Source organism: Oryctolagus cuniculus, chromosome 19 (genome assembly GCF_964237555.1).
Source record: "Oryctolagus cuniculus chromosome 19, mOryCun1.1, whole genome shotgun sequence".
Taxonomy (NCBI): domain Eukaryota; kingdom Metazoa; phylum Chordata; class Mammalia; order Lagomorpha; family Leporidae; genus Oryctolagus; species Oryctolagus cuniculus.
Genome location: NC_091450.1, coordinates 28,999,108 through 29,015,350, shown reverse-complemented (window position 1 = coordinate 29,015,350; position 16,243 = coordinate 28,999,108). Strand labels below are relative to the sequence as shown.

The following is a 16,243-nucleotide window of genomic DNA, read 5'->3' as shown; positions in this document are numbered from 1 at the left end:
AGGTAATGTGTGAGGTCCTTTTCCTGGATTCTTTTGTTCCAGGGTCAGAGTCATTTTTGCCCCCCAGGCCTCTCTTCCAGACAGAAGACCGATGCTAGCTGTCACCTGTTCCTGTGCTCCCACTGCCAAGCCTGCCCCAGGGACACATGGCAGGGGGATTCAGAGAGCAGGCAGGCAGCAGAGGGCAGGGTGGTTCCAGGCCGTGGGACCACAGCACCTGAATTGCGGGAAGGCTCCCCTCGGTTAGATGTTGGGCGCATGCAGCTCCCACTGTTATCACTGTTGCTCATGCCACCAGCACCACCCCACACTGCCTGGAGACCGCAGCCTGAGAGAGGGGTTGGGGGAGGAAGATGGGGATTTTCCCCGTCTCTTAGTGTGGTTGCTCTTCCCTGCCTTATAAAACAAGGCTGGACGCCTTCTCCAAGGACTCGCTGTCTGTACATGGAGACCGATTCTGGGTTCCCAGCTGCTTTGAATCCAGCCCAGAAGATGCTGGTGGTGGTGGTGGGAGCGGGGGTCACCTAAAAGCTTGAGGGGTGGTGCTTGGATTTAGAGTGTTCCTTTCCACTCTGCATGCTACTGTTCGCCTTTCAAAGATGTCACGGAGTTTCTCCATACAACTGTCTTCAGACAGTATGTCTGCATGAAGTTGGGAGAGGACAAAGTGTGTTTGTCTTGCCCAGAACAAGAACCTTACCACACTACGCTTAATGTCCTGTGGACAAACACACGTAAAATGAACTTGACCGTTTTCAGCCTTTAATGTGTGGTGCTAAGTGCATTCTCACCGTTCTTCAGCCGTGTGATCCAGTTTGGAAGTTTTCCATGACTCCCTATCCCCTGGGCCCGCAGGCCCCCACTGCCCTGCCTCTGTATCTTGTCCCCCAAGCCTCACACTGAATTATGCACTTGAAACCGGCAAACTGTATTTCCATAAGCAGTTAAGAAACAAAGTGGGACGTTTATAAACTTGTACCCATTTCCTTCTTTCACTCTTTTGGGAATATTTTCTCCCAGTCCTTTCCTCTTGATTTTCTTTCGTTTCTCCCTTTACTTTAATGGTCTGCTTCACCATATTTTTAACACAATCAGGTACCATAACATTTGTGCAGTTTTAGAGCTGCTTCTCTTAAAATCTGGAGTGTCTTTGAGCATTTCTCATATTTCTGGTTTCAAAACCATGAGTTTCTTTTTAAAGATTTATTTTATTTACTTGAAAGTCAGACTTAGCCAGAGAAAGAGAGAGAAAGGGTCTTCTATCTACTGATTCACTCTCCAAATGACCGCAGTGGTTGGTCTGGGCCAGCCCAAAGCCAGGAGCCATGAGCTTCTTCCTGGTCTCCCACATGGGTGTAAGGACCCAAGCACTTGGACCATCTTCTGCTGCTTTCTCAGGCCATTAGGGAGCTGGGTTGGAAGTGGAGCAGCCAGGACTTGAACCAACGCTCGTATGGGATGTTGGCACTGTGGGCAGAGGCTTAACCTCTGTGTCATAGTGCCAGCCCCTAAACCATGGTTTGAATTGCTGCATGCTGTGCCATCCTATCAGTGTATTGTAACTTATTTTTAATTTTTCTGTCATTAAACATTGTAATGCTGCTGGTTTTTTTTTCATGAATTCTGTGGTTAATTAATATGTAGACAACATGTGTGTACATCTCTGCTTATTTTCTGAGTAGCTCTTCTTCAGATGGTTTCATGGGCCATAGACTTGGGATTCTGGCGCATCCTACATAAGGATTCTTGTTTTTGTTTTTGTTTTAGAAAAGTAAAAAGAAACTTTCAATAGAAGCTGCATAAAATATACATCAGAACTCAGTTCCTAAACCTTCTTATCCTTTTGTAAAAGTTTTGGAAACTCGGGTATACTGTCGTGGACTGGAAGTCAGGAGTTGTCCATGGGTTAAAAAACACTATAAAGTTACAGAGTACATTGTGAATTCAGATCCAGATGCTACCTGAGCCCTGCAGTTGAGGTGAAGGTAAGAGTCACCCCGAGAAGGGCAGAGTGACATCTCTACATCCCACTGTTCTTCTCCGCCTCACTTGGCTTCTGCATCCTTGGCACCACCACCATTTAATATCAGCCATCCAGCTCCCTCAGTCCCCGCGTTTTCCCCTGGGTATGAATCCTATGGTCACCATCCTTGGATGTTGCAGAAAACGTGCTGGCAGGGCATGGATAATTGCTGAGGGGCACTTGTCTTGCAGGTTTCTCCTTTTCCAGGCATGGCGGGGATGACAGATTGATCAGGGTTTCTCTCTGTGATAGAAACATTGACCTCAGAATCTTCCCAGTGCAAACCTACAAGCATTTGTTACCATTCGATGGGGACTGGGCCACTGAATACTACTTGTTTGCTGCTGGTCCTTAGCACTGGACACTGTGTGTCTTCTGGTGCCTCATCCACCATCTCCAGTGGTGGAAATCTGCAGCTCTCAGCTTGGGCGAGAGGGGGGCTTCCAGCCCTGGTGCTGGATAGATTTGCCTCCTGTACCTCCCTCCTGGTGCACCCTCAAGTCTCTGACTCATCCTAGCTGTGTTTCTGCATCACACAATTGAAACTCCAGGAGACACTCAGGCCGTGTAGTCCTACAGAAAAATTGAACACATAATGAATTAATTCTGAATCGCCTTTGAGCTGAGTGATTAAAAGTAACTTCCTGTTTTCTTTCATGTTGCTTCTAATGCAGAATAGTCTGACTTTCCCCCCCTCTCTCTTTTCTTTGTAGGTTTCAAGACAACAGATGAATTGTGAAAGAGAGCAGCTGAGGGTAGGTGTACCTGCTTGTAAAATGCTTCCTGGTTCTCATTTCTGTGTGATAAGCAAAAATTTCCTTGTCTCTCCCAAGACACAGGTCCTAAATAACAGAATTCATCTTAAGGCTGATAGAGTTGAAAATATTTATCCCAGCTAATTTAGTATTGATTGAGCTGGTAAATACAGTATATCTTCTTTTGAAGTGCCATTATAGTAGATATGGATTTTTTGATTTAGATTCAGCAATAAATACTTCTCTTCTGGAATTTGTTTGACATCATTGTACCCTTTTTATGTACAACATGAGGTCTAAGTAATAACAAAGGTCAAAAGGAGGCCTTGCTGCCTTCTTTATGTGGACACCAGGCTGTTTGCTGAGTGGCCAAAACACTCCCTTGCTGTTGGCTGGGTGACTGAGCAGCTAATCCATCAAGGGCATTTTCTAGGAGAGTTCAAGTCTTCTCTCGGCCTTTTGTTTTTAGGGACATTTGTGTATATGGGAGAGGATGCCAGAATATTCAACCTCATATCCTGTTTCTCTACTTAAAAATGAAACTGTTTTTGTGCTCTGGTGTTTAGATATACAATGTATTCCTTTGATGAGGAGAGAATGGTTTGCTTGGAGACATTGCTGTGCTGTCATGGCGTCGGGGTGAACATCCTTCTCCATATGGGTGTGGCATTTTAAGAAATGCGGGAAGTACCTGTCACTGTACCCCCCTCCCATTTGTCTTCTATTTAAGTGTATTTGTGTTTTGGGTGGATGCATTTGAAGATGACTGGCCTGTCTTTAATATCACTGTTATACATTTGCAATTTTTGCAGAACACTCTGCCTGGCAGTCTTTGGTCCAAATTGTCATACAAACTAGAGTAATCTATGGGTTTTAAAATCACACCACCAGGGTCTGGGATGGTAAACATGGTGTTCAAAGGTATCTAATTAGATTAATAGGTTGAACCAGTTTGATGCCTCGATACTCTGCCTTGCAACTTCTCATAGCATTTACTTAGTGCTCATCTCAAGATGGCAATGATTTGTACAGTTACTTCCATTTTACAATTGCTATTGGCATCAGGTTTATTAAGTCCTTATGTAAAACAAACAACAGAATTCGGTTGCATGAAATGGAGGAAGTGAGTTGAGGTTTCTTTTTCTGTTATGCATATTTATTTTATGTGATATCCCAGCATGGGCCTATCCATTAACCTTTCGTCTCTACCCACTTCACTGCTAAGTACCCAAGCCCACATTACTTGTGACTCGGCTATGAAATAGCCTTCAAGATGTTTTAAGCTTTCCTGAGCTCTCTTATTGCTTTTTCCCTGCAGTCTGAATTACTGGTTCATCCTAGTAAATAATGTATTGCAACTTCAGATTTCTCTTCCTGTTTGGATGGGGATGGTGGTCAGAACTAGGTCAGCAATAGATACAGCGGAATATGTTCCAATGTCTCTGTGCCCCTGATGGGTTCTCAGAATTAATATTGAAATCTATTGCTAATGAGACTCCCCTGGCGCATGAAGGAACAAGGAGGTAACGAAGTGCTTGTTTGCAGTTTGAGGGGTCAGTTGATTATCTCTCATGATGAGGACATTGCCCGTGGGGTGTGGTTTAGGAGCAAGATGGGAGCCCTCCCCTTCTGTGTTAAACAAATTCAAGCAGCGGTTTGATGTAATGGGTCTCTCAGTGTGGTCCCGAGTGTGGCTCCAGTCTCTCCATAGAAGGTCACGAAGTTGTGCTTTATTTGCTTGCTGTTGATGTTGTAGTCATTGTTTCTTTTTCCTTTGCATTTTAAGTGCATTTATATTTTGTATTGATATATGACATATTTGAATCAGCAGAACACGCATTTATGTAATTTGAAATTTGAATGCTACCAAGGAGCATGCAGCGACATTTCCCCTTTTCCTCTGTCTCAGGCGCTCAGTCCCCTCTGGAAGCCCCCCAGTGTTATTTTACATGGGAAGGAGACTCATCTCTGACATCTGTGTCTTGTATACAGTGTCCCTTTTGGTTCCCTCATTTTTTCTCTGGCCCTGAAACTCTGTCTTTCTCTCTCCTTGTCACCTCATTTCCTTTCTCTCTTTTCATTGCTCAGCCCTTCTACCAGCAAGGTTATTTTCTACTGGGCGGGAGTGGGGGGGGTACTGACTTTCTACAAGGAATTTTGAAATATGAATACCTAGATGTCTCAATAAAATGTGTTTTCCTTAATCTCATCATTTAGTGGGAGGGTTGGGAAGAGACTGGGAGAAAAATTGATATCTATTTAATTATTTAATTACTGGCAGCATCCAGGAGTGTTTGTCTGCCAGCGACACTTAAAATGTGCTTTAAATGCAGCAGGCAGGTTGCATTTCCAGAGCTGCTGCGTGGGCTGATCGGACCCAGGGTGTGCCATTCAGTTAGAGCGCTTCGTCAGTACCTTCTGCTGTGTGTTCAGAATTCAGGGATGGAAGTGAGTAGTTGTAAAATGTGTCTCTTTCCCTTGGCCTCTGAGAAACTGCAGAAAATATCGAAATGCAAAACTACCCTTTCTGTTTTACGCACACTGACACTCTGTGCATGTCAGCATATCCCTTTCTGTTACTCAGAAATGCTAAATTAATTTTCCAAAATGCACCCTGTGAAGTGTTTGTTCTATAAAATGTTAAGGGGTATCGTAAACCTTATGTAATGGATAAATTTAGGAAATATAAAGTCCAACTATTTTTTTAGCTGCAGGACTTCTCAGAGCCTTTACTGTACAAAGGCAAAATACAGGGAGATGGATATAATATACAACTTTGTGTAAACTGAGCTGAGCACAGACACTTGTTGTTTGCACACATGCTCAGAGAAACACTTTTGACAATGGCATCAGCTAAGTCAGTTGTCCACACCTTACAGAAAAGCCAACTAAGAGCAATTTAAAATGCAAAAACATTTTATTACCTCCCAGTTCCAGGGCTTATGTGGTGGATTTGTGGCATTAGGGTAGTGGCTGGGATCTCTGTGCTTCTCCTGGACTACTTTTACTTCTCCCAAGGTGGCTGCCTTGCTCCCAACTTTGCCTCCTCATATGACAGCGTTTTCATTAGAAACAAAGAGGAAGGCGAGCTCTTCCCTCATAGCTCTTGCATTTCATTGGAGGAGAATCTTTCCCAGAAGCCATCTCTGAAGGTGTTCTCATGGAACTCATTGGCTGATATGTACATCAATCACCAAGTCAAGGATGTAGGGTCACTGCTATTGGCTATGGTAGTCAGCATTGATTCCCATTGTTAGGCACATTGCCGCCTGAACAACAAGATCTCCTTTCACAGGAATGGGATTTTGTGTAGTCCCCGACAGAGTACAGAAGGAATGCATCCACTCAACTCCTCACGTTCTTCTTGGTCTTGGCTGTCAAACATTCTCCTTGTCCCTTTCATCCTATGTACATGGCTCTGGGAGCCACATACAAATCCTCAACAGGTACCCAAGTCTAACCATTTGAAATTCAACATAGCTGCTTTTTCTGTCAATTTCCTATCTCAGGAACAACATCTCTCCATCCCAGCCTATGTTTCCACCCAGCTTGGTACTCCCTTGAATTTTGCTTTGTGTTTTTGGAACTGTTCTGGTTGGAGTCCTAGCTGATTTCCCTCTCAGCGTGGGAAGCCACAGCAGGCATGAGGTGCCTCACCTCAGTACCCTGCAGTGTCCCAGGGACTCTGTTAAGAGCTTTCTAACCCCTCACTTTCCAAAGAGAAGGACAACAGCCAGTGAGTCCTAACAGGTACTTTGCCTTTCTCAAAAAGCTCTTGGGATCACTCGTGTTTCCAGTGTGCCGACTACACAGCAGCTCATTCATTTCTCCATTTGATCTAGAGTACACGAATCCCTTTTTGACATTCATTTCAAGTTGTTGTCCGGGTTGTTTTGGGGAGACCGTCTGGTGCAGTTGGCCATGGAGTCTGTGCTTTCACTGCTGACCCTATGGGCTCAATGGATCAGCTTGGGATCACTGCTAATCGATACCAGCAGGTCACAGAAGTACTGGTTGTGCGGTTGTCACTACTCACCAGAGCTCACCATGGAACCTGCATGTTAGAGTCTCCTGATCCCATGGGCTGTACTTACTGTCTTGTCTCCATATCAGTGCTGATCAGCACCAACAGGTCGGAGTCATATTGGTTGTGCGTTGCTGTGTCACAGCTGTCAGTATTGACCTTTCTGGTGTCTGGAATGAGCAGATGGATAATTAAGAAGAAATTAAGTGATTTCTGTAGACCATTATCTCCCGCAGCAATCTACCTGTCGGAACCATTATGTGATTATAGGGTGAAGATTCAAATGCCCACTTTTCTTAACATTTATAAAATATTTGGCTACAGAAGGGTCCTTGTATTGTGACTGTTAGAGTTTGTTTCTTTTTTTGGGGGGGTGATTAACAAATTTGGTCAGAATATTTCTCAACAAGCACTTGGCTGGTGGGTGTGGGGCGTGGGGCCGGAATCTGTCCTCTGGATTCACATCGTGGTCATCAGTACAGGAAGTGGATGGAGTAGGACTTAGGGTAGTGTGAGGAGTGCCCAGGGTGGTCAGGGGTCTGGGTGTGGACTGAGATTCGTATTCTATTTCTAAATGCTCTTGGTCTTTCAGATCTTCAATTTCTCTCTCTGTGTGTAAGGTAAATACTTTCCTCTTGGGTTTATTGATAAAAAGACTTTCATAAAGTACTTCAAAAAGACATATGCCGCTAGTCCACAATGTTAGCTATTGCTAGTGTAGTATTTCTCCCAATAATTCTCTCTCTGTTCTTCCCCCCGGGAGCCATAGGCCTGAAAATACAGTCAGGGAACAGCTGTTGTCACTCAGCTGCCACCCTGGAAGACAGTTCAAAGGGCAGGATCTGTGGTTGACATCATGGTGGTGAATTCAGAGGAAAGATGTGATTACTTTGAGGGCAAACAGTAGAGAGATTGAGTTGGGCTGGCCTATGTGGCCAGACCTTGTACCGTCCAGAACTCAGCACCGGCAGAGCTCGCTGGCTCATGTGCTCTCGAGATCTCATCCCTTGTCCTTGTATTCCTCTGTGTGTTGCTTCTCAAGTTTGCCTTCGAGAAGTGCTCTCTCAGCCCTTTGGATCTCAGGGGCCCTTCTGGTCCCCACGGTTTATGCTGTGTCGCTTCTTGTAGATACAGGTGCTGTCATTGCATCCTGATCACAGATTCCTGGGGAAGGACTCTGATGGCTCAGCCTGTGCCCGTTATTCACTCTGGACAATTGGCTCTGTGCAGGGAAGTGGTTTCAATAAATCCAGTTGCCCGGGGCCGACTGTTGAGGGGAGGCTCTGTTATTTGGGAGAGGAAGCTTTGGGCACCTGACTGTATACCCCGAAGATATTTACTGTACCCTCCAAGCAGAGAGCAGAGCACAGGATCCTGGAAAACACATGTGCTACCCTCAACTTCTGGCACAGTTTTCCCAGTGTGCACAACAGCGACCCTGTGTGATAGTCACCGCTTTCCAGGGGTGAATGCCAAGTCAGGCAGAAAGGGTAAATCAGAGAAAGTCATCCTTTTTCCCCATTCCCTCAATCTTTTTTGTGTCAATGAGAAACTCTGGGTTTAGGCTAAAGAATCTTTTACAAGATGCTAACACTTTCTAAGCATTCTTTTTAGCAAAAAAGGGAGTGTGCCTCTGGCGTAGAGCCTGCAGCAGCCAAAGCATCTATCCAGACTTAACCAACATTGTTTGCAAAATATAGTCGTTAAGAATTCCGGGCCTGGAGCTAGGCTTCTGGTGTTAAAATCTGGACTCCGCAGTGTGGTGCTTTGTAGCTTCTTGCATGTCACTTAAATCATCTGTACCTCAAGTTCTTTGTCTGTGTCATGGAGATAAAAATTGTGCTCTATGTGTATGTGCCTGCATGTGTGTGCATATACAAAGATTAAAATAATTAATGCATATGAGTTTATTAGAACAATTTCTAATATAGAAAGGGTTTTTAATAATTGTTAGATTTTAATGGGTTTATTTTTTTCCCATCAACTCTTATTTATGATCCCTGCTATTGGTTTTCCATTTACAGTGGCAAAACAGAGTTTCCTCAGCAAACACATTTATTTACGTTAAAAATGAGGTGCTTTAAAGATAAATGTTAGCTACATCCCATTATAGGCCAGCATTGTGGTGTAGCAGGTTAAGCAGCCTGCCATGCCAGCATCCTGTATGGATGCCGGTTCATGTCCCAGCTGCTACACTTCCAGTCCAGCTCCCTGCTAATAGCCTTGGAAAAGCAGTGGAAGACGGCCCAAATACTTGGACCCCTGTACCCATGTGGGAGACCCAGATGAAGCTTCTGGCGCCTGGCTTTGGCCTGGCCTAAGCCTGGCTGTTGTGGCTATCTGGGGAGTGAATCAGCAGATGGAAGATTGATCGATATCTCGCTCTCTCTCTCTCTTCCTTTGTTACTTTCTCCGTCTCTGGACTCTTTCAAATAAATAGATAAATAATCTTAACAAGAAAACTACATGTCATTACAGATGGTCTACAGGTATGGCATAAATTGCAACCCTGGAATGCAAATACCTGAAGTTTTAGAAACGTGGGAATCACAGGGCCAGCCTTGTGAAACATGCTGTACGGCAAATCCGCAGTATCAATATTTAATATTCCAGTGAGAAGCAACTTTCCCATTTCTGCTGGATGTAGGAGTGGTGTGGATTGCAGAATGCAAATTGCTAATGATCGCCTTGGCTTACGCCTTCAACTGGGCATCAGATAATGAAACTTCTGGACTGCCTTGGAATGGAGCAGTGAGAATGAGAAATACCTTCACCCTGCCTCATTCCCCTTTCCTTTCAAAGCCCAGTTATTCCTCAGCGGTTCTTAAGGAAGCAGGGGAGGAAACGGAAGCCCCGCCCACTCCGACAGAGCCCTCACAGGATTCGTATTTTCTTCACTCCAACTTTAGCGTGACTCATTGCAGGAATGCCTGCTTTCATTCAATTATTTATTCAAGAAATATTGCTTGTTGAGTGCAGACCGTCTGCCAGTTGCTGTGCTAGGTAGTGGAGATGGAATGATGCAATAAAACCCACACAGTTCCTGTTCTCCTGTACCTTACGGGTGAGCCGAAAACACACACATTTGTCAAATCACCATGACAAAAATGTCCATGTGAGCGCGATGAATGCAGAAACAAGAGTTTCTGTGTACCAGGACATGGGTGGAAGAGGCTTACCTAATTGACCTCCACTTATCAAACGTCCAAGATTCACACACTGGGCCCATTCTCTTTGTGAAGCCTCCTGGCGTATGTCCACAGCATCCTATGAATGGACGTTTTGTACAAGTTTACCTTTTTCTTCACCCGTCGCGGGATCTGCCTGCCAAGAGTCAGTTGTGTTTGTTCCCAGAGCTGCTTCTGCCAGCTGCACTTGTTATTATAATTACATTATTTAGTGGAATATTATGTAAACTGATGAAAAATGAGTGCAGTAAGGAAAAGAGCTGTTGCTGTGAAAACTAAGTTAAATGCTTTGGAAACGTTCTATGAAAGCAAGCCTTGGAAATTATTTCAATTAGCTGTAGGCCAACGGATTGTGAAGTGTTATTGGAAAAAAAAAAAAAAACAACTCAGCAATCTAGAAAGATTCTGCCGTCAGAATATTTCATGTGTGCCTTGGCATCCTCGGTCACTTTAAGCAAAAGCTTAAAAAATAAAAAAAATAAAAATTAAAAACAGAGCTGAAAGCAGAATAGGATTTGGCAAATGTTTCCTGAAAATGGCCAAATTTTCCGTATTTCACTCTTTGCAGACCACAGGGTCTCCATTGCAACCACTCAACACTGCCGCTGTAGCACAGGGCACACCGTCAGTGTCCCTAATGCTCAGAGGGTGCATGTGTACAAAAAAAAAAAAAAAAAAAACCTGATGTATGTTGGCTTCCTTCAGTCGTCTCTGATTAGTGGTCCCACCTTTGTGATTTTCTCTCAGCTAAAGGTAGTTCCTTCTACAGTAATCGGCTGGCTGTTTCTAGAAACTCCTATCACTGGGGCTGGAGCTGTGGGTAAGCCTCCCTCTGTGGTGCTGACATCCCTTATGGCCGCCGGTTAGAGTCCCGGCTGCCCCACTTCCATTACTTCCATTCCAGCTCTCTGCTATGGCCTGGGGAAGCAATATAAGATGGTCCAAGTCCTTGGGCCCCTGCCCCCACGTGGGAGACCCAGAAGAAGCTCCTGGCTATGGATTGGCTCAGCTGCAGCCATTGCCACCATCTGGGGAGTGAACTGGCAGATGGAGGATCTCTTTCTCTCTCTCCCTCCCTCCCTAACTCTGCCTCTCAAGTAAATAAATAAATCTTAAAAAAAAAAAAAGAAATTCCAATCATGAAATATCTCCACCTGCAATTTCTCTACTAAGATAAAAGCATGCAGAAGCACGTTTGGAGCAAGGCTGTCTTCAGGAGACCTTGAGTTCCACATGGTCTCCTGCAGGTTTCATGTGCTCCTCAGTTTTTCTAATAATGTTGATTGATGAGCGCAAAGAGGTAGATCAAGATACCAGTCAGCTACCTTCAGGTTTTAATTTCCCTGACTTCATTGAAAGACATGATTCAATAGAGAAATGTACAGGTAGCCCCCTTCCTTCATCTTTGACGCCGAGCCCTGTAACTCACATGTATGCTAATTAATCTCTCCTTCGAGTTTCCAGGGGCATTTCCACACTGTCTCCTGGGAAGACTCCAGACCTATCCTATGTAGGACACTTGGCCTGTATTTCTCCTTTTCCCTGGCTTTCATTTTAGCCCGTTATCCCTCATCGTCATACCCCTTTCCGGGGGGCGGGGGGAGGGGCAAATCTGTCCCATTTCTTGTTGTATCATTAAATCAGTATCCAACAGCTCCAAGCAAAACCGCTAATAATGCTGACATTTCAATTTGTCATAGCCGCTGTTCATTTCTGTGACGGATGCCTCAGCGAGGACTTGTCTTCCCCGTTCCTTTGAGATCTAAATACCCTTTCGGGGGAAGATCCTGATAGGAAGGAGAATGGGGCAGGAAGCAAATAAATAGGGCATCTGTAGTCTCCTCTACTTAGGGGTAGCAAGAGGCAAGTGTATTTCAGTGGAAGTGGGTGGAGGAGAGAAAACTCCTTCCTTCCTGATAACGCAGGCAGGTGCTGTGATCCTAAGAAGAATGACACCGAGCCAGCAAGGCCTTCTGCTTTCCTTTGTAGCCAGAGATTGACCGAATTCATTGTGTGAGTGCAGGGTTAGGGAAGGGTGCGGCCAACAGCCTGCAGATATTCCTACCCTGTGGCAGTCAGCACTGTGTTGTCCCTTGGGGGCTCGTTCTCCTCTTTTATGTAGGATGGTGGAAGGGTGATAAATCGAGACACTTTTCCCTCCTAGCCAGTGGGTGTAGATGTGGCCACGTCTTCTGAGACTGCGGGTTGAGTGTAGTGACGCAACACAGGATAAAAACCAATATGATTAAAATGCAGGCACTGATTCATTTCAATGGTGACATCTTACGTTGTTTTTAAGGGGTGGTTCCCAGAGTGTGACCCAAGGTCCACCCTGATTCCTCTCTTTGTATTTAAGCCCAGTTATCCAACCATCCATCCATCCGTCCATCCATCCCTTGAGCTGCCTCATATCCTCTGTGTGATCTCTGTTTCTGCTGAAGTTAGTCAGAACCTGTTTCTTTTTTCCTGTGATCAAAGCACCCCTACTGATACACCAGGGACGTGTGCTAAACTTGGAGAACTGCAGAGCCAAGAGTTTGGTTAAAGGCTTGCTAAAAGCTGACTCTTCATCACATCCAGCAGTCGTTCCCGATGCCTGTGTGCACTTGCCCTGCCCCTTCTCAGTATTCACAGCCAAGACAAAGGAGCTGCTGATCTAAGCCTTGCACAGGGTCAGGTCTCTTACTTATGTGTGCCCGTTTCCTTGGGTGATGTATGAGGTAGTCCAAACCAGGGAGAAGCAGGGAGCGATGTCTGTTTCCTGGTTGTTAGAGCTCCCTACTTCCCAGTGGAAATAAGGTGTTTCCCACAGGCAAAAGGGGCCACCTAGATGCTTTCAGATAAAGGAAGTGCAATAAGACAGCATCACGTGTCACTCTGAGAAGTAATTTCTTCTCCTTGTACCCTTCAAAGACCATCTGGAATATTTCTAAAAAGCTTCGTCTCTTAAGTTCCAACCAGATCCACTGGACCAAAATATCTGGAGGTGAATCCCCTGGGATATCTAGTATTAACCCATTTCTGAGAGTGTCAGAAAATAAGAATGACTATTTCGACCATAGCTGGTTAAATGTTTTAGTGCCCTAGCTCTGCTCTGGAGATGTTGGAGCATCAAGGTGTTGTGGGATAAATCAACAAGGACCCCCTGCCCCAAAGGCATGGGTGGAAGTCCTAATCGCTAGGAACTCAGAACATAGCTGAATTTGGTGATGGGATGAAGAAATAGCTAAGGTAAAATGAGGTTGAATGGGTGGGATTTATGGCAGCAAGCCTGGTGTCCTGACAAGAGGAGATGGGGATCCAGACACGCACAGAGGGACAACCACGTGAAGACACAGGGGAAGATGGCCTCAGAAGAAGACAATCCTGCTGACAGTTGCAGACCTCTGACCTCCAGAACTGTGGTGTTTAAGAACAGTTCTGGGGCCTGCGCCGTGGCTCACTAGGCTAATCCTCCGCCTTGTGGCGCCGGCACACCGGGTTCTAGTCCCAGTCGGGGCGCCAGATTCTGTCCTGGTTGCCCCTCTTCCAGGCCAGCTCTCTGCTGTGGCCAGGGAGTGCAGTGGAGGATGGCCCAAGTGCTTGGGCCCTGCACCCCATGGGAGACCAGGATAAGTACCTGGCTCCTGCCTTCGGATCAGCGCGGTATGCCGGCTGTGGCGGCCATTGGAGGGTGAACCAACGGCAAAAGGAAGACCTTTCTCTCTGTCTCTGTCTCTCTCACTGTCCACTCTGCCTGTCAAAAAAAAAAAAAAAAAAAAAAAAAAAAAAAAAAAGAAAGAACAGTTCTGGTGTTTAAGCTGCCCAATCTCTAGTACTTTTCTGTGACAGCCCTAGAAAACACATGCCTAGGCTTTTTAAGTGCACTCAGGGTGTTGCTACTGAAAACAAAAACCAAGTGAAATGATAAAATTTAGAATGGATTCAGAGAAATTGGTACCTTTGATTTAATTACGTGTCTCAGAGCATTTTGCCCTATTGATATATAATTTACAGCCAACTATGAGGGAATACTCATTTAGCCTCGTGGTTAAAACTGGGTAACACACCCACATCCATTAAAAAAGGGCCTCTGCCTCCTGACCCCAGCTTCCTGCTAATGCAGACCTTGGGAGGCAGTGATGGTTCAAATAGATGGGTCTCTGGCCGCAACATGGGAGACCTGGGTTGAGTTCCTTGCTTCCTGTCTTTGGCCCCAGCTGAACCGTTGCAGGCATTTGTGGAGTGAACGAGAGGATGGCAGTGCTCTCTCACCAGTCAATCCAACAACGACACAATAATCCCTGTGTTTATATTTATCTTATATACTTAAAAATAAATGAGACCCTTCTGGAGGGCAGGGTTATACCCTTGGCTCCTTGTGAATTACGTTAATGTTATATATTAATGTTAGCCGTTGCAAAACACACCAAACACCCGAGTAAGGGAAAGGGTTTATTGGGGAACACCCAACAGGACAGAGTGAAGGGGCGGCGAAGGAAGAAGAGAAAGTATAACAGAGTCAGAGAGGAGCTAGTGAGGAAAGATAAAGCAGAGGAGACGAGAGGAGGAGAGGAGCTGAGAGGGAGCCAAGAGCCCAGAGGAGGAGGCTAGAGAGAGGAACCAAGAGAGAGCAGGAGAGAAGAGCCAAGAGAGCCCGTGTGCAGGAACAGGCCCTTTTAAAACTTTGCCTGAGTGCGGGCAGGGAAGCAGGAGCAGCGAATCCCATTAGGACGGGGGTGGAGTCTGGCTCAGGTAGCTGGGCCATGCGGCCACCTGGCTAAAACTGTGCCAGTTTCCTAACAGTTAGCATACAGCAAATCAGAGCGACTTAGTGGACACTCAGTTGTCTGACGTAGGCCCAAAGAACAGATGAATATGATGTGAGCTATAACCTTGTTACCTGGTTCCAACCCTGGGTTCTCCAGGCTCCTAGAGGCCATTTCTGGGTGGAGACTCATTTATATCTAAATGAGAAAATGAGTGATGTTTGAAGATTTTCTTTTATTATTTTACGCTTAGAAATTTCGCATTTATCCACCTTTCTTGTAGCAGAGGTTGCCCGAGTAGACCTTTCTAGAGAGATCTCCCATAGCCACCTAGCTTGCTTTCTTCCTCTACCTGTCTCGCCTTAAATGCTGGGATGACTTAGTTCTTCTGTCGCTGTAACCAAGGGCCTTACAGCAGGTAATTTATAAAGAAATGTATTTCTCAAAGTTCTAGAGGGTGGGGAATCCAAGGTCGAGGGACCACTCCTGGCAGTGGCGACTCTGCAGAGTCTTAGGATAGTCCATGGCATCTCATGGCACAGAAGCATATCTTGGGAGACAGAGCCAGCCACCTCCTATCCCAGACACACTCAAGAGCAATGTATCAACGCATTAATCCACTAATCCATGCATGGAGTCAAAGCCATATCATCTCTTCGAAGTTCCACCTGGTATCACCTCCTCTTACCTTACGATGAGGATGAAATTTCAACATGCGTTTCCGTGGGAACATTAAAACCATAGTGTCAGCCCCTGCCTCTGTCCTTAGAGCAGCATCTGTGTACCCTGCCAGCTTCCATCTCCTGTGTTCTTTACAATTACGCAGGGGTTTCCTGGACCTTCTCTTGTGGCTAAATGGTCATCTGACGAAGGCCCTGACCTTTTTGTTTAGCTTATTTTTATAAAAGCTATTTGACAAAGGTGAAGTTTCTATTATTTTGAGTAACCAGTATTTTGAACATGTACCGGTACACGTTGTAGAATGGCTAAGCAGGGGTAATTGACATATGTATTCATGCTTTTCGTGACAACACTCAAAGTCTTTTCACTGTGTGGCTTCAGTTGCACAACACATTGTTGCTAATTATAACTATTGTGATAGGCAGTAGATCTCTAACTTACTCCTCCTACTTGAAACCTTGTGTCCTTCAAACACCTTCCCCTGGTAGCTGATCTTCTACTCTGCGCTTCGCTGAGTTCAACATGGTTAGATGTCACACACAGGTGCAAGCATATGAGCTTTGTATTTCTGTTTAAAGACCTGACACTTGTGTCTTCCTCCACCATAGCCTTTATAATGCTCTGTATCCGGGGAATAATAAATAAATATTTTGAGCAGTTGAAGTGGCTCACTTCACTCCTGAAAAAATATTTTCTGAATATATAAAATGATTCAAGTACCTGATAGCTCCTACTTAAGGACCTTAAGGCCAGTCATCATGGGACACATCCAACATGCTAAACATTTCACATGTTGACTGATAGATTCTCTTTAATCTCCATTT

At 45.2% G+C, this 16,243-nt stretch overlaps 1 protein-coding gene across 22 annotated transcripts in view; it reads left to right on the top strand.

Annotated features, from left to right (window-relative positions):
* The window catches only part of RBFOX1 (RNA binding fox-1 homolog 1), a 2,206,955-nt gene that overhangs the window by 1,566,114 nt on the left and 624,598 nt on the right, over positions 1–16,243 (top strand). For 21 of the 22 annotated variants that reach the window (XM_070063950.1, XM_070063945.1, XM_070063952.1 and 18 more), the window contains one exon: positions 2,737–2,778. The exons of the other annotated variant lie outside the window; for it this stretch is intronic. In XM_070063950.1, the coding sequence (XP_069920051.1) occupies positions 2,737–2,778 (42 nt within the window). The remainder of the gene's footprint in view (positions 1–2,736; positions 2,779–16,243) is intronic. 22 annotated transcript variants of the gene reach the window in all.